The 25,116-nt window shown below is 38.5% G+C and overlaps 1 protein-coding gene across 16 annotated transcripts in view; it reads right to left on the minus strand.

Annotated features, from left to right (window-relative positions):
- NAALADL2 (N-acetylated alpha-linked acidic dipeptidase like 2) overlaps positions 1 to 25,116 on the minus strand; it is a 432,075-nt gene that overhangs the window by 158,973 nt on the left and 247,986 nt on the right. For all 16 annotated transcript variants that reach the window (XM_069025088.1, XM_069025089.1, XM_069025076.1 and 13 more), the window contains 2 exons: positions 24,144 to 24,414; positions 5,226 to 5,345 (listed from right to left, as the gene is read on the minus strand). In XM_069025088.1, coding sequence (XP_068881189.1) covers positions 5,226 to 5,345; positions 24,144 to 24,414 — 391 coding nt within the window. The remainder of the gene's footprint in view (positions 1 to 5,225; positions 5,346 to 24,143; positions 24,415 to 25,116) is intronic.

Raw genomic sequence — 25,116 nt, forward strand, 5'->3', positions numbered from 1 at the left:
CAACAATTTGAATGAATCAATCTGAATTCAGTTTGGACTACCAAGAGAAACTCTCAGGATTTTGGGAATGGAAGTGAGATTTTAAGAGGATGGTTAAGTTAGAGAAAACCTGAAAACAGGATGCTATTCCAGTGGATGCTACTAGATAATCCCTTCAGATACAGATCCCCAGGTATGGTTTTACATGCTTCTATAATTTTTATTTATACTGCCCATATCTGTGTCTTGACTTTTCAAGAAGGGCTTTAGGAAGGGATATAATATCATTAAAAGTCCCACAGCACTCATATAGGAAATGTGTGTATATAAAGACTTTAGGAGCCTTGGAAAAAAATTCCACTGTCCAAAAAAAGCCACAAAAAAACCCCAACCAAAACTCCAGTGTCCTTAATAATGAAATGCATATAAAGTGTTTATGTTGCTTTAAAAATATTTGGTTTTTTAACAGGGTTTTTATTGTATACTTATATGCATACACTGTATATACGTATATAAACATACATACATATATTTGTGTATCTCTAGGGAGGGAGAGAGGGAGGAAGGGACGGAAGGAAAGGGAAGGTCCTCGTTAAATGGAGATTTACAATGTAAACTATAATCTCCACAGTTGCATGTGCTAGCCATAAAAAGTACCAGAGGGAAGGAAATAAACAATGTAGACATTGTAGAAAACTGAAATTACTTTTTCCAAAGTAAACTTATTTAAAACTTACACAGTTATTAAATTGAAGCCTTTTTGCAAATTGCCTTTATTCTGGACATCTTCAATATTTTCCATTTAGCAAATCCTTATCTATAAGGGCCTGCCAATAACCTCTGCATGAACATCCAAGCCTCCACATTCGTAAACTTTATGACAGTTAAAAAGCAATTTTATGAATATTTATGAAGGCAGTAAATTATTAAAATAAATATAGATATTTACACAGTAGAACAACATCTTCATTTAATGGATGTAGAAAAAATGTTAATATGTGAACATTTTAAAGATGAAGTGGTTTGGCCTTCGGGGCTTTTGTTACTCTATTAAAAGTTAATTTAGGACAAAAATTATGGCTTTTTCATGAATTGCAGCCCCTAAAGATTAAATCATGATCAAGACACACAACATTTTTCAAAAAATGAATCTGTTAATGGCATTTCCAGAGGCTGGATATGGAAACCACTGTGCAGTTCTCCCTGAAAAAGCCTCCTCTGGCTTTTTTAACGTGCTCAGAGCAGTGGCACACACTCAGATGTGCTCTAGGGACAGGAGCTGGGTGCTATCAAGGGGCTTTTGCCAATCTTTCTGCCACCACACATTTTAAACTATTAAAATGTGTTGTCTACAAACACAGTGGGCAGCTCAAGGTGCTCTTTCTCAAGGAGGTGTTCTACATCACGAGTGATTTGCTTAATCACTGGTCATAAACTTCACCACCTTTCACCAGCCACATTTATAGATCCTCCTTGTTCAAGGACATCAGGAGTCTGCTCTGGCCTCCTGTGACTGGCTACTCAACCCCACCAGTGACCCCAATAGCCCGAGCTCCACCAAAACACAAATTTTCCTTCTAGCCAGAACACCAGGAGACAGTCACTTTCAATCTCAAGGTGTGAGAAAATAAGTGTTCTTTTTATGGCAATTCCCTCCAGAAGCTGTCCCTCACTTCTCTTCTACATTTTGTCTCATTTCTGCTCCCTGCTGAAGAAGACTTTTCTTCTTAATCCAGCTCCCTCTTTATTCAGCAACAATCCAGATGTTACAAGCATCTCAGATTAGTCACAAGATCCCTTCAGGAGTTCTTGTAACAGTTTGAATTTTTTCCTTCTGTCAGCTTTTCAGCACTGCAAATTATTCTGGCTAACAAGACCAAAATGACTTGGTTATGCCAAGTTTCCTGTTACATGAGTGCTCCCTGGGTGCCCCACTGCTCAGTCCATTGCCTCAGTCTGTCATGCTATAGAAAATGGCCACTCCAGGTGCTGGGCGTAGTAAATTCCTGAACCTTTCAGTTGCATTCAAAAAGGATTCTGCCTTTGCAATACTGCTACTTCACCCTTGAAGCATTTCTCCCATTCCTTTCCCCACTTTTTATATTAATTTTATAATAGATCTTGCTCACTAACTGATCCTAGTGCTTTAACAATGGTAAAAACCCCTTCTCAAACCCCTGCTCCACTCCGATATCTATCTATCTATATGTATGTATGTCTGTCTGTATGTATGTATGTATATAAAAAAGACATAGCATTTTTTTATCACCACAATTTAAACTACTTGGTTTGTTATTTTGTTTTGGGTTTTTTTCCCCACAGAGTCAATACTCTTGTTGATACCCTGCTATAAAGGTAGGGTCCTCGTTCTTTTTATAGGTGTAACTTATGATGTGGCTGAAGTAACACAATCTCTGTTTGAAAAGGTCCAGCTTAAAGCATAAAGATGTGTCTCTGTGATGCTGGACATGTGCCCACTGCCATGGCTGCTGCCCCTCTCACCCTGGCCAGAAACCACGTTCTGATCAAGTGGAACAGAAATACAACACTCCCAGTGAAATGTGAAAATCATATCCAATTACAAAAATAACTCCAGGTCAGATTTCTGCAAATCTTGTTCTCACAAAGCAGCTTAAATTTATGAACCTTACGAAATTTAATCAGAATTACTCATGTTTAAGACTAAACAGCATATTTTAACAGCACATTAACTTCAGGCTTTTCTGCATACTCCAAATTCCCTGTACAGTCCAATTTCAAATTACTCCAAGCTCTGAACTCTGTCTGTTGTTTTCAGTTTCTCTGTCTAAAGATATGAGAGATAGGCCCAGTCTGAAAGACTGAAAGTAGAAACTCCAACCTTAATCCTCCCCCAATTTTGTACCTTATCCAATCTCCATAAGCTAAACCTCTACTGCAAAAATACTGTCATTTATACAATTATTTTTCCCAATATTCAAATCTCCATCCCTTGGACTTATTTCTGTAAATCATCCCCTTGAACATGAAGCTCTTTTCTACCAGCACATCTTTTGTCTTAATGTGATGTAAGAACAAAAGAAATGTTGTTCAGTTTTCATGGTGATTTTTTTTTTTTCTGGCAGCAGTAGTTTATTATTTCCTTCAGGTTTTTTCCAATGGACTCAGTATGAAGAGAAAGAACAGTCAAAATTTTTTAAAAAGGCAAATTAAATACACAAAAGGGGAAAATAATAAAAAAAACCCCACATGAAAAACAGCAGTAAAGAGAGAGAAAAACAAAAAGCATAACTGTGCAAAGGAGATACAACTGAAAAATAAAGACATAATTAGAAACTGTTATGAAGATGAAACCTCAGTGCAGGGTCTGTAATAATAAGATTCAAATCCAGAGTGAGATACTTGTATAATACAGAGTAATAATAATGAAAAATTAAAGGAAATTAACCCATGAAAAATGCAAGTTAAATACAAAAATTGGAAAGAAACCCACTAATTTATATGTACATATAGCCACAGCTCTCTTACGAACTAGTGCTCTGTTTTAATGTGATGTAAAACCAAGCACATGGAAGGCAGAGATAAGGAAAATATAGGGAGAGGGCAGTATCTGCTGAAACAGGAATGGGAGACTCAGTGAGTACAGAAACATAAACATTAGGGGGGAAAAAAGATACAAAAAGTGGATTCAGCAGAGACATACTGGGCCCATTTAAACCAGCAGGACTTGCAGTTTAAGGCAATATTTCACATCAAATATTCCTTAGGAAAGGAGCATCTACTTCTGATAATGTTTCTACACCTTTTCTGATACGAGCAAAGTAAGGCTTACAATTATTTCACTGCCAAAAAGACACAAATATATATACATCTAGAATATATATATATATATATAGAATATATGTATCATATTCTAAAAAAGGGTAGCTTAGAGCCTCAAGAAAAAGGGCAAGCTTTCTACCTGTGTGAGGAGAACACAGAAAGCAGGTTTGGGTGGCTATAATTTTAGCTCAGATCCTGAGCACACATTGGAGTCAATCTCCTGATCATGCTAGACACTTTGGTTTGTGCTGTATAACAGACTCTGAACACGCAAAATTGATTCTTTTGGAACACCGGAAATGTAGCTAATGCACCTCAGCCATTAAATAGCACATCTTTGGGACCAGGCTACAGCCAACCCACACAAAAAGCTCCTGAGATGCTCCTCATCCTCGGCACCTCTTGCTTTTCCCTACTCCTTCAGGCTGCTCGGCTCGGTAATTCAGGCACAGTGAGTGTTCACAGGAACACAAATTGGTAAAAAGTCCATCTCACAGAGTGCTGTTACAGCAAACTTTACATCTTTATCAAATCCCTACTTTATGAGCCCTGATTGTTGTTTCATTGGCTTTGTCAGCAGTGAAATGCATGATCAGATCTATTGCTGGAAATGATGGGCAACAACCGAGTCCCAGCAATGACAACTGACCTTTCACAGGCATAATTAAATTGCATCTAAATAATTTAAATAAACAGCTAAAGCTACTCAGCTGAAAATGGCATTTTTATTGAAACAAATCTTATTCCTATAGAAAAAACGTTAAGTGGTTGTTTTCTGAATCTGTGTTGAAGTCCCGGCTGGGCTTTCTGTGGCCAACAGAGCAGGTCCCCATTCACTTAATTGCAAGATCTGGAGTCACTGCTCTTTTATAATTGCTTTTGTGAATTGGGAATGAATTGTTTAAGCATTTACTGAGCTACTATACTTTCTGTATTTTCTGAAAGTCAAACCAGCATTTTTGTTTATCAGATATTTCCAACTGAAGGCAGTTACTGCACGTTTAGAGTTTAAATGTGGTTTATCTGTTGAGTCTATTATGTTTAATGCAAAAGTGGATTAATGAGCTCCTGCTCTGTGCTCTCTGCCAGGGCTGGAGTTGGAGAAGATGGATACACATGCACCCATGTACACCCTCCCCAGACACAATCCCTTCTGCTTTATTATTTCTTTCACTGACTTCTTTTTTTTGTCAAAAGGCTTCTAGTACACCCAGAGAAAATACAGCAGAGTACTGGGGCACTGCAAGATATGCAGCAAAATGAACAGCACATAAAAGGCACTGCAGAGTGAAGTGGGAAGTCTTGAGGAAGAATATGAATGCCAGTAAGTCCTGACTTATTGGGAAGGAAATGGGAAACCCTTTGTTTTGGTATTTTGAAAGCAAAACAAAAACAAACAAAAAAAAACCCCAACAAATTAATAATTCAGCTGATGTGTAACCAACCTTGTAAAGCAAAGGTGATTGTCCGAGCTTCAAAAGTGCAATTTTTTTGGTCACATTTGTGATGGCTTGAATCTGGAGCAGGTCTTCCATGGTCCCATACTGGACATCAACAAGCTCTGCCTGCAAAGAGGAGACAAAGTTCAGGCTACACATACAAACACACATCACTGAGGGTGCTCCTTGCATGGAAACAAAGTTGTCTGCACAAGCACAAGAGCAGAGTCCTGCAATTGCCTTTCCCCAACTTCTAATCATCAATATCTGTAATAGCAAAGACCTTGAAAGTTCAATCTGACAGATAACTTTTTGCAGTTTTAATTCACAATTCAACAGCTGTGATAAACTCTTTTCCCCCCCCCCCCAGTGGTTATAAGTGATGCTGATTCTGATGAGAACTTCCCCTCATTAGCTACAAGAATTTATTTAAAACTTAACGGATACTAATTCACTTCTGTTTATTTTCTTGAAAGGAATCAGAGTCTTGTAAAGTATTTTAGGAAATGAGTGATTATACTGGTCACTTCTGAAAATACACAGTTTTATTTTGTGGTCCCACATGACTCTTGAGCAAGCTTACCTAACTATTGAAGTATTTGTTTTTAACCCATCAGTTATCCAAGCATTATACACAGGTAACTAGAGTGGTAAAAGACTATGCTCTGATGTGTACACTTTTCTATTAGTGCAAATTTTCAAATTATTTGGAGTTACTTCAAACTAAAAGTGTTTGGAGCAGAAAGGTCTTCAGCTCTTCAGTTAGGACTCTGTGAGAAAATATAGTACAATTTCTAAGTTATTATTAAATGTCAAACACTGGCAGTGACGGAAAAATTTTTCAAGATGAGTTTTCAAGGATTTTTTAAAATATATAATTTAAGAATGACCACGGATATTTTTCTCATACATTCATAACAACAAATTCTGGTGAAAACAAGGCAAGAGGATAATCAGTCCTGTACATTACTATTTTAGAATGTTACGAAGCTCTCAGGACATCATTGAGGACATTCTGGAACCTCTAAATCCCACATAAAAGTGCTCACATAAAAAGACAAGTACAAGAAGACACAAGAATATTACATCAGTGTTTAAAAATTAAAATAAGAGCAGCAGTACAACACGGAAAAGTTTTCTCTCCCAGTACAGTTTTGTAATTGAAGTATGGATTCATTGCCAAAGGCAACGGTTCTGATTTTGAGTATCCCTACACAAACTATTTAAATTCTAGCAACAGTTGTTCTGGATGTGTAGGATGTGTGAAATTTTAGTAGATTCCTGAACATGGGTATTTTAGGAAAGTATTTACCCTTAAAAAAACTGTATCTGAGTGAGTTTGCATCTCAACATTCAAGTTGAAACCATACAAAAACTTTGCCAGGATTCCTGTCTTATTAAATTCTTCTAAATTCTTCAGATGAGTTTCCAAGTCTGTAACATGTCATCAGTGCTGTACAAACCAAGTATTTGGAAAGGCCAGCCAAAGTTATAAGATACTTTTGAACAGGCAAACATCAGATTTAACACCAAATAATGAAACGTAGAACAGGAAAGCTCGTACTTCATACTGTTTCTTCTGAAATATATGGGGGTTTTGATATCTAAAGAACTAGAAAACTATTCAGTCAATGTAATTTTTTTCCTGTCTGACCACAGTATTTGAAAAATAGGATAAAATCAAGTGAAGATTTCATACTAGGCAAAGGTATTTTATGTTTTACCTAATCTCATGCCTCCAGTTTTAAAGAATTAATCTCAGATAAGGAAAGGGTTTTAACCAGGGTACTTCCTAAAGTTCATAAAATTCTTACCTCCTTCTGTAGGTCTCATCTTTATTTTAATTTTTACCTACACTTATGCCATTAGATACAATAATTATTAGTGTCTCAGAAGTCTCATGGCTTGAGAGGTTATGGGAGGTTATATCTAGGTTCATTTCTAGGGATACCTCTAATTCCTTTGGACCCAATGCCCTCCCAACCTATCCTCCAAAAGCAAAAAACAGAGCTTTCATCATTTGTGTGAGAGAAAGCACACTGACTTTTCCTGAGGCAAAATCAATACCCAAATATGTAAGATAACAAAGTATCAGACCATTTGCTTCTCCAGGATGCCTGGGTGGAAATGAGCTCCCTGCCCATCTACATTCATGTGCTGCTTCTCTGCACATCCCTTTTGCTTGCTGCTTCTCCAGGGTGCTATGCACTGCTCTGTAAACAACAAAATTACATGTTTGCACAATTATTAACGTGTTTAGGAACTGCCCTTGGATGTTCTTAGTTAATTTATGGATGCAAACTGCATCTTCAAGAGCGGCCCACAAGTCTTTCCCAGGCAACGTGTGTTCAACAAGAGAGAGGCAGAATAGGAGGCCCTGCAAAAAAGCACAGCTCACTTTTTAATTATGTGGAAACCAGAAGTTGACTCCCTGCTGCCCCAAACACTCTGCAAACCATGTGCTTTGCTTCAAATTTTAAAAACAAGCCCCAATGCCAAAGCTGTTAAATACATTCATATATTGAGAGCTCACGCAAGAACTCATTGCATAATGAAGCAGCTGGGTATAACATAACAGAGTTTCACGTGCTCTCATCACACAACTTCCACATGGAATGTGGATGTGTCAAAGCTCAAAGGTTATTACATCCTGGAAACATTTAGCCTAGCACCCAGAGGCCTGCACAGCTTATCTCAGCTCTAACTTCAGCTAAAATGACAAATAAAAATTGAATGAAATCTTCTCTTGAGTAAAACTACACATGGCTCATTTCTGGCCAAATGAAGTCAATACCTCACTGCAAGAGTTTAGAACAAAGTCATAACATTTTGGCAATACAATCCAGAAAGTAACAGGTACACGTTAAATTAAAAAAAAACAGTTATAAAAATTATTCTTATCCCTTCCTTTATTCTGCACCTGAACACTTGAGTAAAATTTGTAATAAAAAGCAAAACAGTTTGCAGTATTAATGAAATCTCATCAAATATAGTACAGCAATACTAGCTCAGAGTAGTGAGCTTTTGTTTCATTTAATGGACTGGGGCTCAACTAATGGGGACTCTAACTTCTAATATAAAATAAAATATTGAAAAAATACAACTTCAAAATAATGGAATTCTATTGAATCCAGATTTCTACCTTCTTAATAATCCACTCAGAAGCTGACAGACCATTTATGATGCATGAAGGCCTGTTTTAGTCACAACATTCCTAATACCTCCAGAAATGAATAAAGATTAAATTTCCTATTATTTCTTTTTTCTTTTTTTAGAAATGCTTACAACATGACATAATCCTCATTTTACACATACCAGCTTTTTGAAAAGCGAAATACCCCGCCCCCAACTACCCATATTCGATAAACTGCTTTCCTGTGGCCACAATAATTCTGTTCAAAAACAAAAGAGAACTCATCCTTTTATCAGGTGCTGAAAAAGAGCACTTGTCTTCCTGGTTTAGCTATGCCACAGTAAATCCTCTTACCCTAAAACTGGGAAACTGCTAAAGAATGAGTTGTTTTCTCCATCTGAATTAGGTACTTACTCCTCGAATCGTTTCAAGCTATGCTGTTTGAAAGATATGACTATTTAGGAACAAATTGTGATGTGCATTGTGGAGTTCAGTAGTATTCCCCCATGCATGAAATGAAGTAGGGGTAGGTGATAAAACAAACATTTTTAGGAAAAGTAATTATTTTATGTTAGACAACTTATTAGTTTCTAAGTCTCGAGATGATGCTCACTGAGTTGTAAACATTCTATCTTAAAAGTTCCAATAGAATCACCCCAAAGCAGAAAAGAAAAACACTAAAAATGCCACAATCAAGACAGTCATGGATTTTTATCCTAATTTCTTCTACTTATCTCCAAAAGGAAACAGAATAAAAGAGCATACTTCATCCAGTCATGGATGAAAGAGAGGAAAATAGGTCTTGCAAAGGAAAAATATGAATAACTATATGAAGCAGGTGACAGCTGGGGCCTTGAAGATGCTGGATACTATTTTTAAACTTTGCTTTCTTGCAAATTCTGAGGCAATTAAAAAGAAGTAAGATAAATAGTTTGAAAATAATAATAGAAATATGTTTGTCTTATCACATTCTTATCAGTCCATTTGACTGAGGAGAAGGATTTAATAACAGCATTATACATGTGTACCCAACACACTGGCTGGCAGGCAGATTGTGGCTGATTTGCCAGGGGCACACAAGGAAGCAAAAAGACTGAGGGAAGAAACCACAGAAAAAACCAAAACCAAAACCCAACCCAAAACTCAAAGGTGGTACACACCCAGGAAGGGATGTTTCTCACAACCACCAAAACGAGGATGAACTCAGTGCAGGTAAGAAAGCAGCTCTTAAACTGAGCTCTTAAAAGCTTGGCAGAAAACAAACCCAAAGCAGCACACAGAATGGCTGTGGTGAAAAGCCTTCTCCTCTTCATGCTACCTGCTGTTAGTGCCACAGCTCAGTAACCTCAAACAATGGATATATTTTATCAAATACCAAGCTGCTGACCCATATTAATGAATGGATTCTGCACAAACTGTAGGGGAGGTCAGGACTGTGGAAGCTGCAGGTATGAAAATGACACAGTCAAGCTCATATTCCTCATATTCTCATATTCACAGTTCCTGCCTACCCACCAAAAGGTTTCACAAATAGATTCCCTAAAGAAACTCTAAGTAGTGAAGAGAAATAAATATTTCATATTAATAAATATTGTTTATTCATGAGATTTAAGACAATTTCTCCAAAAAGCACACATGTAATTCTAGAAGCATCAACCCTCAGTTCTGTCCCTGTTCAGACTCACTACATCCCCTCCTTTCATCCAGGCCAATGCCCTTCATTTGTCCTTCAACGTTCAGCTACTATTTTCAGGTTGTTCACAAAATAAAGGCAGCAGAAACATCCAATGCACAATCAATCACAATTAAATAACCTTCAACTAGTCATCCTGCCTAAAATAAAACTCCAAAATATATTTGCAAATTGTATCTGAGAAGGCAACAGTCTGCAATCAGGACATGAGGCGAACTTTAATTAAACACATCGCTATAATTTATTTGCACAGCTCTGAAATTGAGGCTGAAGGCAGCATTCAGCAGAGCATAAAAGTAAACTCAAGCTGGTTGTAGATCAAAGCTGGACATCAACAAACGTGAAGAAAGCTGCAAATACAAAACTAGCCGATCTTTAAAATTAGAGATAAGGAAGGAAGAATAGGGGAGATAAGGGAGTTGTGCCAAATCTTTTGTTGGTGTAAACTCTGTTATGCTGTCTGACCAGAGCTGTTCCCACTCCAGCCAAAAGCATCCTTCAATAATCAGGGAGCCACAGCTGTCTCCCTGTGATTGCCACCACCCAAGCCTCCCCCAGGGTACTGCTGAGCACACCAGAGACAAAATACCCAGCCAAAACTATCTTTTACATACTCACTGTATTTCTACAGAAATGTTAATAACCAAAGCTGTCTTTCAACTTTTGTCCTTCACTTGGTTCCAGGCAAAAAGAGTGACAGAGACCCTGTCTGAGCCCAAAAAAAGTAAATAATTACGTACCTGGATTAATTGAAGCTGATTTTTCTCTGTTACAAGACTAAGAGATGCTTCTGACCAACAATGTCTGGGATGATTTAAATCAGAGAACTTCAATATTGCTATGTGTTTTACCTACAAGCCCTGCTCCTCAAACAGATTTGTGACATCTTTTCTTCATGGTTGATAGCATAAACCATAATTTCTTTGCTTCAATATTCCTGCTCCTACAATAGAATTCTGGAGTATTTTAATACAATATGACTCACAGTGTCAGCTTACAGTCAGAAAGGGTTCTTTGTGTCTACATTTTATTCCATAAAATTGCACACTGCATTACAGTGGCAACTAAAACTGTAATTTATACTAAAACAGGAGACAAAAGATGCCCCCTAACCTCAATTTGATGGCCTTGCAGACCAAGTGCAGCCACAGACACATTCTGTGTCCACTCTTCCTCCTCGTCCCACCTGTCCAGCTCACACAGCCCCATCCAGAGAGGGTTCTCCTGAAGCTGCTCTCACAGGTTGATTTGGCTGTTCCAGGACCATTTTTGGAAAGACACTGAGGTTAAACTTGTTTGCGTCCCTGCTTCTTACAGTTTATTGCAGCGGTTTTTTTCCTACCAACTCTGAGGGAGACTGAACCAAGATTGAAGCCTTTTTACAGCCTACAGAAGAGAAGCTCTTCTGTGTTTTATGCTTATAGAGCCCCAAATAAATCTGAGCTGACACAGCCCAGTGTCCTTTTTTTTTCCTACTTTATTTTTCCTTATTTTAATTTTCCTACTCCTCACCTCTGTTCCCAATCACATCCTCTGTTTCCCAAAAGGCAAAACTAGTATTTAAATATTACTTCTTAACTTGGGATGTCCAGCAAGATATCCAAACAACATACTAGGGTAGGTTTTTTCATCTTTTCTCACTATATTTTCCTTCTAACTTTCTTACAATATTTTATACAACAAACACAAATCTAGCTTTCTAAGTTTCTGACATAAAACATCATTATTTTCATATGCATAAAACTGATATTTTTTTATTTTAGAATCTCTAAGAACATCTCTAAGAATCTCTAAGAAGCCTTTTGTTACAAAAACCTGAAGGACACGAGATCATTAGATGCCTAAAATACTGACAGAAATATTATTTCAAACTTCCATTAAGTAGTGCTGAATGCTTGTCACTTCATTAGTGACAAAATTTTAAATCCTAATTATTCTTTCTTGTATGTGTTTAATATTATTTATACACCCCCCCTCCCCCCCTTTCAAGAGTTAACTGCAAGGCTGTTTAGTAGCATTAGTCCCTAAAGCATAAAGTCACATTGCTCATACTTTCCTACGAAAAAACAGCAATCTGTATTTGCCAGCCTGCTTGGTTTAGCTTATTCAGAGGTAATTATTCATGCAAATATACATTTACAAATTACATAGACTGAGGATAAACTAAACAAAACAGAATTACTCAGCTGTGATGTGGTATCTTAAAAAAATAAATCATAAGCTACATATGTACACAGAAAATTATAATAGTGTGATTTAAACTCGGCCTTAAAATTTTCAGTGAAAGGGGTTTATGTCAGAATCCAGTCCCATTGTGTCTGAACTCAACAAATTCTCAAGGCTGAGTGGAAGTTTCCTTGGCTTCTCTGAAACACAGAGAATGAACACAAGACATTCAGAGGCTGCAGAGTGCCCTCCTTCAGTGGCCTTTATATCATTTATATCACACTGAATTAAAACCGGGCATTCCCTCCTAGAGTAGCTACAAGCATTAAGCCTTTTGAGAAGCCTGGAGCTCACAGAAGGTGTCTAAAATTTAGCACTTTGTACAAAACCAGGCTCTGCAGGACAGCCGTGGCACAGATGGATCCACCTCAGCTGGGCAGGAGAGGGACCAGACAGCTGGGGGAGCTCCCTCCACCTGCTCAGAGGCTCAGTGTGAACAACAGCAAAACAGGAGTTACACCCACACACCCAGAGAAGTAAAGGCATCTCCTGTCTGAAATATCGTCTCCTAAGAACAATGTCCTGTGAATGCAAACACCACCAAAGACAGAATGTGGGTCAACTGGACTGATACACTACATGTAAATGTTTTAGAATTTAAGTAAAATCAAAATATTTCATTTTATAACATAATACATTTGATATTTTAATTCCCTAGAGATAGGTGTTTCAACTTTGTCCAATTGTTTCAATTTTAGATTTAGCTTGGCTGCATCAAAACAAAATATCCAGAAAAGAGCCTACCATTTTCAGTCTTCCAAGTTGGAATTCATGATTCAGAACTGTGCTGGTTTTGGCTGAGGTGGCTGTTATGGGTCTGTGTTTTGGATTTGTGCTGAACACAGGGGTGATAAAAGAGATGTTTTTGTTATTGCTGAGCAGGGCTTGCACAGAGCCAGGGCCTTTTCTGCTTTTCCAAGAAAGCTGGGAGTGCCTGGGAGGGTGGAAGGAGACACAGCCAGGAGAGGGAACCCAAACTGACCACAGGGACATTCCAGACATATATAACAATAAAAAACACATCTACCTCAACGAGGAAAACAATCATTCATATGTACAAGAGGAGGTCATCCACTGCATCAAGAAAACACTTGAACTTTCAAAAATGTCGGGCAGAACTCTATTTTCTAGATTATAATAAATGCTCTTTCACAAAGTACTTACAGCCCTTGCTTGGCCAAACATCATCCACTTGAACATAATCAGGGAGATGCCCAACGATGTAATGATGCAAACACAAATCTGAGTGTTAAAGCAGCATTTGAGCAAACAATTTGCAGAGGCAAATATGCAGTTGTGAAAACGAAAATGACATCTTTCCCATCTCCTGTGAATTCTGTTGTTTTGAGTCATTGCACAGATTTATAGGTCTCTAAATTACATCTGCTGAAAAAGGACTGGGGAAAAAAACATTCTAAAAATATGTTCAGATAACAAGAAAAGGACTCCAAAACAGGGAATGTGCCTGAGTAATATCAAATTCAAGTGGCCCAAATGATTGACCAGGACAAGTATATAGATATAGAAATATAGCTGTACCTGAGAACAGCTCATCTCTGTGATTAAACAAGAATATTTTTCTGATTTTCAACCACCTAGCATCTTGGAAGCAGACTTATTTTACAAGAAACATGTAGTGTGTCAGTCATGTCTCACAGATAATAAAACTGCACAGGGAAGAAAAAGGCTTTCAAATTTTGCTTTTTAAAGTGCACTCAAGATTTTGGAGTTGATGTGCATCCTACATTGCTCAGTCATCTAAAGGCTTTACATGGCAGCACCATTTGGCTTTTCTTTCAGAAACAGCTAACCTTCATTTTGAAAATTTTGCCTATAGAAAAATTAGTAGTTCACCTTTATCCCATATGTTTCCAAAAATTAGGGTGATGGCTCTCCTGAATTGTGCCAAATTTCACATGGATATTTTGAACATTCATCTCTTAAGTGTGGCAGAAATCCCATAGAGATTTGTGAACTTGGTTCGCACGCTCTCAGCAGGGATGGAAAAACCTGGAGAAAAAGAGGAAATCCCATGCAAAGGACAGAACCTGATTCTTTTTAGAGGGGATTGCAGTAAACCACTCATCTTGTACAGTGGCATCTCAAAAGAAAAGCTGGGAAAATGTTTACATCATCTAATACATACAGGAAAGTCTGAAGAGACTCTGGCATCTGGACAGTTTGATGGGAGGAAAGAGCAAGCTGCCCTGACACCATATAATCGATTTTATTGCTTCAAGCAAGAGCTTTGCCATCATTGCAGCCCATCCAGGGCTCTGGAGCTGCATCTGGACAGAGCTTCCCTCATCTTCCACACAGCCTGGAATTCAGGTCAGCCTCTTTCACAGCAGTACAGAGGCACTCAGTATTATTGTAGTAATACCACTTGATGGTACAACTCCCAATAAAAGCCGTTAGGGACATTGTTAGAGAGCTTTCGGTTACCACAGAAATCTGTGCTCAGTTCCCTCTCTTAACCTGTTCTGATCCTTCCTGCCCTGAATCCTGAACAATCAACAAAAGGAAACTAGAAACTAGGGAGCTCAGTGTGTGCTCTCATAAATTCTGATTCAACCACAGATTTCCCTAATGATCCATCCTCCAGCATCTGCTGGTGCCTTTCCTTGATATTAATAAACACGAGAGACTAAATTCAAAACACGAAACAAAGAACACACAGCAGTCACCATCAGCAATATCCACTACTTGTAACTTCTGCAGAAGGGTTTCCCTCTGTATTTCTTCAGTTGCCTTTACATTTTTGGTACCTACTTCACAAGCATTGTGAACAAATTATCTACATGTTCTGCAGACAAAATGGAACAATTGTAAACGTTTACTTAGGGCAGAACAACCCTACAGCAGCAGTAAGATCATCAGGGAAAGATCTCTATTCAAAAAGTCAGTATCCTCCAAATCCTGAGTCTGACACTGTCCATGCTGATACAATTTCTCATTCTAGATTTTAGTTTGTGACTTTATATGATTATAATGTTCTCCTTTAGCCTCAAGATGAAAGGGGTTTAGCAGTAAAATGGCAACACGGACAAAAACATGAGAAAATTTTCTTGAATAAAATTTTTGTTAGAAAACTGATGCAGTAATTCTTTTTCCAGCAATGTGAAATTTCTAGGTTTTTCATACTAATTCATCCTCTAAAATATTCCCCAGGTGAAGATCATGCCTGGCAAGCATTGACCTGCAGCAGGAGACACATCCCTCTTGGATGAGAACGCAGCAGGAGCTTTCTTGCATATTTAAGCAGCTTTGCTCTCCCGCAGTTGTAGCCATTGCCAGACCTCTTCCATCCTTATTCACCTCTGTCTGCCCCTTCAAGGCACCAGAGCAAGGCAGTGAATCTTGCAGCAGACAGGACTAACTCTATATGGCAACATAATTCAGTGGAAGGAAGATAAATTCCTTGAAGTATCTTCTTTCTCACGCACAGCGACTCTTGGGCCAGTCACACCCTGGTGATTGATGAGGCACCTTCCCTTTGAACTGCAGAGCCCAGGAACACCAGAAATAATTGTGAGAATAAAACTGATACAGCTCACAATTCATTCACATTAAGGCCCTCTTAATGAACGAGATAAACACTGTAACTAATATTCATTACATGAGGTTAGACATGAGATTTATTTATATTTAGTGGGAGAGACAGCACATCCGACAGAATAAAAACCTAAGAATGTCTGAGAGAGAAGACCAATGTATTTTCAGCTTTATTTACTTTGCACTATTTTTTATTTATTTATTTTTAAGGGATTGCAACTGGTAGGTGGAAGCATAAGTGCTGTATTTCCAAACAGATTTAAAAGGGAATTTCTGAACAAAAGCTTTTTTCTCAGGACATTTTAGTCCCACCAGTGAAGAGGCTCTGGCATTTTGACAGTTCACATACACAGCCAATGCACTTCTGCCAACAGCACCTGGACACCAAACTTACACTTGCCAATGGTTACTGCCTGGGTCTTTTTTTTTAGCTTTTCATTCTTTTTTACATTTTTAAGAATTCAGTTCTTACATATATTTTTTAACCAGCTGTATCACAGCAGCACTTTTTTTTTTTTTCATCCTGCTCTGAAAGGTTTCAAAAGTTATTTGCTTCAAAGGGTTTTCTCTGAGAGTGGTCTTCTTTTTTGGTCTTTCCTACTACGAGGCTGTGTCCAGGTTTAGACCATTCCTCAAAGCACTCTCTAGAGAAGTATATCCTTTGCTCTTTAACACCAAAGTTCTTTAACAAAGAAGATAGATACACTGCAGTTCTCACCAAATTATTCTTATAATGACAGCTTTACCCTTAGTTTAGGTTACATTTAAAACCTCCCAAGCATGCTTATACTTTTTTTTTTTTTTTTTTTTTTTTTTAAGTAAGGACTTATTTCCACTCTTTCATGTGCTCATCTTAGAAGACTATACTTGGACTTCATATCACCACGTCCTAACACAGACAGGAAATCTTCAGACTTGCTTTGGATTTCCAGTGCTACTTTAATTTCAAAATATTAAAAAATATTTTAAAAATACGACAGAGACTCCCATAGAAAAGCATCCAATAAACTCGTATTATTACATTAAAAGAAAGTTCTAAGATTTTGACAAAATGTTGTCCAATAGTGACTGTAGAAGTTGTACTGGTAGGTAGAGATAACTCCTAAGACAAAACACACTGCTGAGGCTTTAACTGGTAAGATTTATCACACTGCATTGAAGATTAAAATAGTTGCTGCTGATTCTTTTCAGCTGCCAGCTCTAGTTCACAAGACACCACCATTATTTAGATTTTTTCTCCATTTTCAAAGATCAGCAAGTGCAGCATGGCAGAAGAGTGATTTTTTGCCCTTTAAAAATATCTTTTATTACAGCAATTGTAACCCATATCCTCATGGATGCCTAATGCCAGAGACTGCCAGGGTCAGAGCCCTGTGCCCATGCTCCCACACACACGATGTTTATGCTCAGTAAAATGTAATCTGCCTTCAACTACAGATGCTTTTGTACTGCTAATGTTCCTGAAGAGATTTTAGGACTTGCTTCTCTTCCTCAAAATCAAACTTAAAAAAAAAGAGAAGCAACAATAGTTTAATCAATATTGTATTTTACAGTCGCTCGTAACTACCAGAGAACTGAGCAGCATTTTAAGCAGTTCTTTATTGTTCATGCATGAAACTACTTTTTTTAAACAATGAAGTTATGTAAGTAGTTTTAGGGACAAGGATTGAGTATTATATAAATACAAAAATATTTTGTTATTGTTCTCGTATCAGTTGTAGTTGTTCCTTATGATGTTTTTCTCATACTAGCAATTTTTTAGAAGTTGATATTTACTTAATAGTCCCTCTGTTAAATGAAATTTTTGCATTTTCTTCAGTGTAAGCAGGATTCCTTCGAGGCAGTTTTAAACCTCCAGAATACTGGAGAAATTTAAAAGAGAAAGATCCCTAAAACCAAATCCCAAGAGCTCACAGTACAAGAAGCTTTTTACTTGAAAATTCCTCCTCTGAGTAGAATATTGCTTTTACAAAATTAAGCAGAAAAAAGCACAGGTATGTTATTGGTAGGTTCATATTTACTAAGAAGATGAAGAAGAAATTACAGAGAGAGAAGATGGCACCACCTAAGGAAAACATGACTTGTGATTTGGCAGAAAGGTTTCCACTTGACCTGAGTACATTTGTATTGAGGTTTGAACCAAACACCATTAACAAGGAATGGGGGTGAAAAAAAAGCCTGACTGGGTGGGTACCATCCCAGGAATCCACTGAACTGCAGAGGTGATGGCAACTCAGTAGGTCTGACTGTACAATAACAATTAAGGAGAAAAAATATTCCCTGGAGATCCATGCAATTGCACAAATTTCACTGCTATTCTCTCACAGTGACTACTAACAGATGAAATTTAACTCTGCTTAGAAAAGATGTAATTCCCATTTATTTCAGTAGGAATTTCACTTGCACTAAAACCTAAAAAAAGCACCAAATACTCTTCCCAAGCCCTCAGGGTTTGCACCCTTTAGTTTCCACCATGCAATTGGAATATAAATAATTGTTATGTTTCAACACTGCTCCCTCTCTAATATTGTACAGAGGCTTTACTAAGAAATGCCTTCAGCTGATTCTGTGCAATGGCATGGAAGTGCTCAGTGATCTGTTATGTATCTGGATACCAAGATGCCTCACCTTTTGCTTTGTTATCATTTAAAACCTCTCATTTATTATTAATGGCGTTATTACTAAAATGCCATTACTAACGTTTTATTAGTAAAACATCAGGACAGCATTGACTCACAATTATAAAACAGCAAAAGGCTCTGCAGCAGCAGCATTTGCATCATTAAAACCCTGCCTTCAGTGACTCAAAAATCTTCCAGCAATATTAATCGGGGCTTTGTGCACGATGAACTACTATTATTTTTAGGGAACTGTACAACTTTATTTATTAATGGTTATGTGATATATGCCAGAAAACTGACAGGATGTTCTGCAGGACATCTCTTCAATGATCGCTTTTGGAGCCCTCGCCTGCAATTTTAAATTATATAACCTTCACATTGCATTTCACAGCTTTCTATATGTAATTATAATGGAGTGGCAGCTATGCTGTAGTTAATGTTGAATGCTGTTTTCTGCTTAAAGGTCAAGTCTATTCTAAAATCCATATTCTTAGTGAGATTGCCTTGAAAATTTGCTGTGCCTACTTGGTATGCAGAGCAGTGGTCTAAATTATGATTATTTGTGGAAGAGGTTTCTGAGAAACTCTTCTATAAATAAAAGATAAATAAAGCTGCTCTAAAACTTCTAAATGTTACCAAAAAATCACATGATTCTTCTCATTTGTGTGTATGTGTTATTCAACCTATAGCCCTAACCATCTGCAAAACTGATTTCAGTTGCTAGGGATTCATTTTAGCTAGTGCATGTCTCTTCAGAGAAGAAATCTTTAAAAATGTTAATAAAGATAATAATGAACTAAATTTGGCATGCCTAAAAGAATTAAATGCACACATGTATCCAGATTCCCTCTAGCTTGGTATTTTGCACCAATGTGCCATCAAAAATGACTGAAAGACTTAGGAAGAGATGCTGTGATTATTTAATCTAAATTAAACGCACTCTCTGCCTTTGGAATTCAAGATGTGCGAGTGAGCACGCTGCAGAAGGCTCATTTAGAAATTTTGCCTGGGGATAAAAATAACCTGGGAAGATTTAAAAATTTTCTAAAACCAACCCGCTGACACCAATCTTAATTCTGAAATATTGTTAAGGAAATTACCACTGATTAGCTGGAGGGAAGAGAAAAGATAGTAAGGGTGCACTAATCACATTTCCAGCACAATGAAACCGAATCAAATGAAAGCAAGCTTTGGGGTCAAGGACTTCCTGATGCATTTTCCCCTCCAGAGGAACTCCAGACCTTTTCATGCAGAGCTGGAAATACAGAGAGCTGCCAGTACTGGCAGCAAACAAGGCTGTAAACCTGAGAGGGGAGGGGATTGTGGGACACACAAGTAGGACACACTCCTGGCAGGAGTGGGAAAGGTTAGAGGAACAGGCATAGGAGAAAGACTCCCATCTTCCTGCAGAGCAAAGCACCTGGGAAAGATGGGGATGGAGGGACAGAGGAGACATCTGAATGCAGCCATAAGAAAATGGGATACCAGGTAAGAAGTGAGCAAAGTCCCCTCCTTCTGAAAGAGGATCTGACAGCAGTCCAAGTACTGGTTCCCTTATTTCCCATCTTGCCAAGATTGAAGAATGGTGGGAAGATGACCGAGTGAGCTTAACAGATGGGCTTGTACTTCCCAGATTGCTTCAGGTTGCATTAATCTCTGTGGTGGGTTCTCATTTAGCTGAGAAAATGTCACCAAAACAAACGAACCGGAGCAGGAGGGGACGTGACCAGCAAATGCAGAGAATCTCTTCTGCATGGTGTGGGGAGAGGCAGGCAGGCAGCACTCCCACTTGTCTGCTCCCTGCAGCCCCTCCAAAACTAATCAAAGATACCCCTGGCTGACTGGGAGTATAAATGCCTCAGATCAGCAGACACTGCAACAGAGGAATCAGTAGAAACACGGAATGTGGATGATGGCAGGGAAGTGAGGTGACACGGCAGAGGAGTCCAGGCAGTCAGGGAGCAGGGACAGAGCAGTGGCCAAAATACAAAACAGACACAGCTGGGTGTTGGGAGCACTGTCTCAGAGATGGGCATGATTCATTTTTGTCCATAAACCCCCAAATCCCTGCCTGCATGTGCATCTCCATTTCAAGAACATGCCAGTACTTCTACTCTTGCATCCTCTCCTGGTTCCTGAACCAACACAGTGCATGAGGTCCAGGAAAGAAACATGATGTTCTGCTGGGCTTGCTGAGAGCATCCATGAGGGTAGAAACAAACCCCAAACTAGAAGAGAGGACCAGCAAAGGAACCAACAAGGATTTGGTGCAATATTCAATAAGAGGCAGAGTAGTACATCATGAGATGATGCCACTTAACAGAGGACACCAAGTACCTCAGTTTAAAGCATGAAAGCAGATTTAGGATTATCAGAAGTTCCTTAACACTTCCATAAAACAAAGAGTGAATAAATTGGAGGTGAAAGGAAAGTGAGGAAAACTTCAGGTCACACAAACATAATTTCAGAAAACGTGTGAATACAAAGCAAATACCATTTGCATTTTGCTTTAATTAGTCTGTCCTTGAATGTTATTCCAACACACCAACGATTACATCTGCTAGGACTGACTATTTCCAGTTGCTAAAGAAACAGTGGAGGGAGCAGACAAACACTGTGGACATGTGTTTTTTCCTGAAGCTGATGCACTTGGCAGAGCTGATAGAAACCAACTCCCCAGTGCCCCGAGTGCCACCCAGCCTCCTGCAAGCCCCAACACACCCCTGCTTATCATTTACTGCACTCAGGGATCACACCACATGTGTCACACATGGGGTACAACGTGTGCCCACGCTGACACCATTTGGAACTGAAGGGGGACACCAGATTTCGGGGGCTTCACAGCCCCCTCTCATCAGCTCCTGCTGATGGTTCCCCAGCACAGCCCCCTCCACTCCCCAGTGACTGCCACACACCCACAGCTCCTGGATCCCCACACTCCAGGAGGCAGGAGCAGCACATTCGGATTCACCACACCACCCTCACTGGGAGACTGGCTGGATACCACCTGACAATGCATTTTGCTTTAATGCATAAATTTGAAGCAATGTAATTTCCATTTATATGTGCACTCTGTTGGCCGGAGCAGCTTTCCTGTTTTTATCAAGCAGACAAAAGGTTTAAGCTCTATAAAAGGTGGCTGATATTTAAGTTTTAATAAAAATATATTTCAGGTATGTCATTCTTTCCTTAGGCTGACCAAGCTTACAATATATTATTTACATAACTGCTGCAATATCTATTTCAAAACTGACTCAACAGCCCTCTCCAGAACTTTAAGCTGCCCTGCCTGTCACCATGATGGGTAAACACTGTCACCTTTTCACAGCCCGATGAAATATAGAGAAGTAGTAAAGTGCACCATCCATCACAATGGCACTAAGTAGGTTTTTGAAGTAGATTTCAGATCACAAATGCTCACATTTTTACTCACAAATGCTGTTTAGACTGTTACCAGAAAGCACAAATTGGATGGCTCATATACAATGGCCATATGATGAATGGACATGACAGGTGGCCAAAGAAAATGAGTCTTGCTGTTCTACAAATAACCTTGTCAACATCAAAGTGGAGCTGTAGCTCCGCTGGTATCCAGACTGCAATAGCTTAATGGTTTTATTTGCTTCAACTTCTAGCAAACCAAACAGACAAATGAGATACAATGAAGCAGCAGCATCGAGGCAGTATTAGCAATTCAGCCTGATTAAGTGACACATAATAGGAATATTCCGCTAAGGATGTGCCACATTTGAAAGAAAATTATTCAGGTTATGAGTAGCTGTTATAAAAATACCTGTTCACAGGAAAACTCTCATGATTTTGCAATCACAAACCACTGCAGGATATTCAAAATACACAACTTGTAGTTCCACGGCAAGCAATCAAGTCGCTTTCTGATGGCTGAACCCAGCAACAGCCACCACCTGCGACTTCTCATTTAAAGTTTTTTCTACTTCCATTAGTTTAAACAGTAGAGATTAGTGTGTAGGATTGAAAGTCAGGAAGGTTAGATCACTACCAGCTTACCTGTAGCCTAAACAAATAAGAAAATTTCCCTTTTAGGCAAAAACTCTAGATCTAAGGACATTTCAGGAAGACTTTCTGAAGAACAGAAGAACACATCTCAAGTTTTCTAACAGTGCTGAGGTATCTCAAAGAACTGACTGTAAAACTATGCAAAGAGTAATTCTTTGGCTCCAGTACAAGTTTGGAGTTTTGCCAAAGCCAAGGTCCAGCCCTTGTGATGAGGACAGTGTGTGTGGGCCTCATTTCTGCTGAACTCTTAAGAGAAAACTGCCCTGAAACATAATGGAAAGTGGAACACGTGCTGCTGGGAATAACAGCAGTGGTTTTTCCCGGAACATTGGATTTCCTTCAATCTGATGAATTTGTTAGCAACACATTGACATCCATGAAATAAAACCTCAAAGGTCACAACCATTCTTCTCTCTGATTACAGTTACTCTTACTAAGTTACAATGAGAAAATAATATTAAATACAGAGGTTTTAAGCTATTTGAGAAGGCAACCCCAATCATTACTACTTTTCATTCACCCATGGAAAAGTTAAAGCATTTATCATGCAAGTTAGGACCTCCTCTTGCCTACTTCATTTTGCTTCTCGGCAACAAATTTGAAGTGGACAGAGCCCCAGAATGGAGGCTCACAGGACTCAGCGTGGAGAGGAGGCATATTTAAATATTAAGATGTTCACAATCTGTTCCTTTATAGTCTGTAAGTGTTCTAAGCCATGAACAAACATGTCTTTTAAATAAGAAATAAACCAAGGCGGACACCCCCCCTGCATCAGTGGAATAATATATAATATTTTCAGAAGGAGGAAGAAAATAATGCAATTAGCAGTGAAACTGCAATTTTTGTACTTCAGAAATATTTATTATGATTTATACTATCTCAGCTAGGAAAGTAAACAGAAATTATGGCCCTTTTGTGCACTCTCAAAATATTTAGAAAGAAGCTAAAGGAAAGCAGACAGTGAAGACAGTAAACAGGATAAAACAAGATAATCCAAGATGTTATTTCACTTGGCAAGTAACAAATCCAAATACGCAGAATCTTTTTGCTGACAAAACTTCCTAGAGTAACTACAGTAAGATAAAACTACCAATCGGTGTTTTCAAAAGGAAACAGAGTAGATGTGTCAACTGAGTTGTCACAAAAGAAACTATGTGAGATCCACGACCATAATTCAGAACCTCCAGGTATTAGCCCAGCACTCTCACCAGCCTCATCTTATCCTTCCTACAAGCATCCCTCAAATCAGTAGCACTCATACATCAGCAAGGATAAAGTCTAACTTTAGACACAGCTTCCAGATTTTTACACTCAAGCAAATGTGCCAATTCATAAACACAGATACTTCAAAAAAAATATTCACACACATATATATATATATGTGAGTGTCTGTCTATATATTTCTCCCATGAACTATTCATATACATAAGATTGTAAGGTTAATTAAGATAAGTAAGACTAGCCACATCATAAGTCACATAAATATGCTTATTTTAAGGCTGGGTGTTTCACCATATTATGAACTGGATTTGATGATCTTAGAGTCTTTTCCTACCTAAATAGTTCTGTGATTCTATGTGCAAGTTTCCAGTCAGGTTCAACAAAAGCTGATGTTTCCTAACTATTTCACCACAAGTGACAGAGACAAATGGTCACGTTACCTCAAGAGTTCCTTTGGCAGAATAAGCTGCGTATGAGTACAGGAGGTCTTGGCTGTGAAGTGTTTTGGGGTCTCTGCTGCACTGTTGTCCACTTGGATAAAAGCATTCCCCGCTGTTTTGCAGAGTTACTGTGTTTGAAGAAGGGCCGGGCAGGTCAAGCAGAACAGAGTAATTTACCAGCCGGACATCTTCCAGGCCTTGGGAACGCCACTGACCCAGGATTTTCATTGCAATGTCTGCATCATCTTCTCTAGGGAACTGTAACAAATCTCTGGAAAAAAAACCACACAAGTAAACATGGGATTAGTTTATTTCTCACCAGGACTCTTGTACCTTAGTGTGCATCAGTGCATGACTTTATTAAAAATCTATCATCAAACACGCAAAAAAACCCATCCAACTTGCATTTTTTTTGCAAATATTTTCCTACCAAGGACAAGACACAGGCAACTGCTATTTGGGAAATAAAAATAAGAAAAAAAAAATATATGTATAGGAAATGAAATAAAGAATCCTACAGAAATTATCATAGTAACTGTTTCAAAATTCATACATCTGTCATTCATCGAGTTTCTTCTAAAAGAGTGCAAGTTTAACCAATCTTTAAATATGAAGAATCTAATGTAAAGTAACATCTCAAGGACTTCAGGGAGGGCATGATGCTGAAAACTAGTTATAATTACATAGTTATAATTACATGTTTGGCTTAAATTCATCAAGTAAAGCAAATTCACTAAGCAGAATGGAACTGTTCCCCTGGATGATGTGCTTGCTTTCAGGATGTCTTCCTCACATTTCCTACCTGCACTGAAGGATTACCTGAGCCACCAGCTTGGCCAGCATACCAGGCAAACACAGGAATTACTTTGGCAGTATCTGCTGATGGGTCAGTGAGAACTCAGACAGGTTGGTCTGGGCTTGTACCACTGGGTTTGCATCACTGTCCAACACTGGCTGCCAGAGGGGCCACAGG

The sequence above is a fragment of the Aphelocoma coerulescens genome, chromosome 9 (assembly GCF_041296385.1).
Source record: "Aphelocoma coerulescens isolate FSJ_1873_10779 chromosome 9, UR_Acoe_1.0, whole genome shotgun sequence".
Lineage (NCBI taxonomy): Eukaryota > Metazoa > Chordata > Aves > Passeriformes > Corvidae > Aphelocoma > Aphelocoma coerulescens.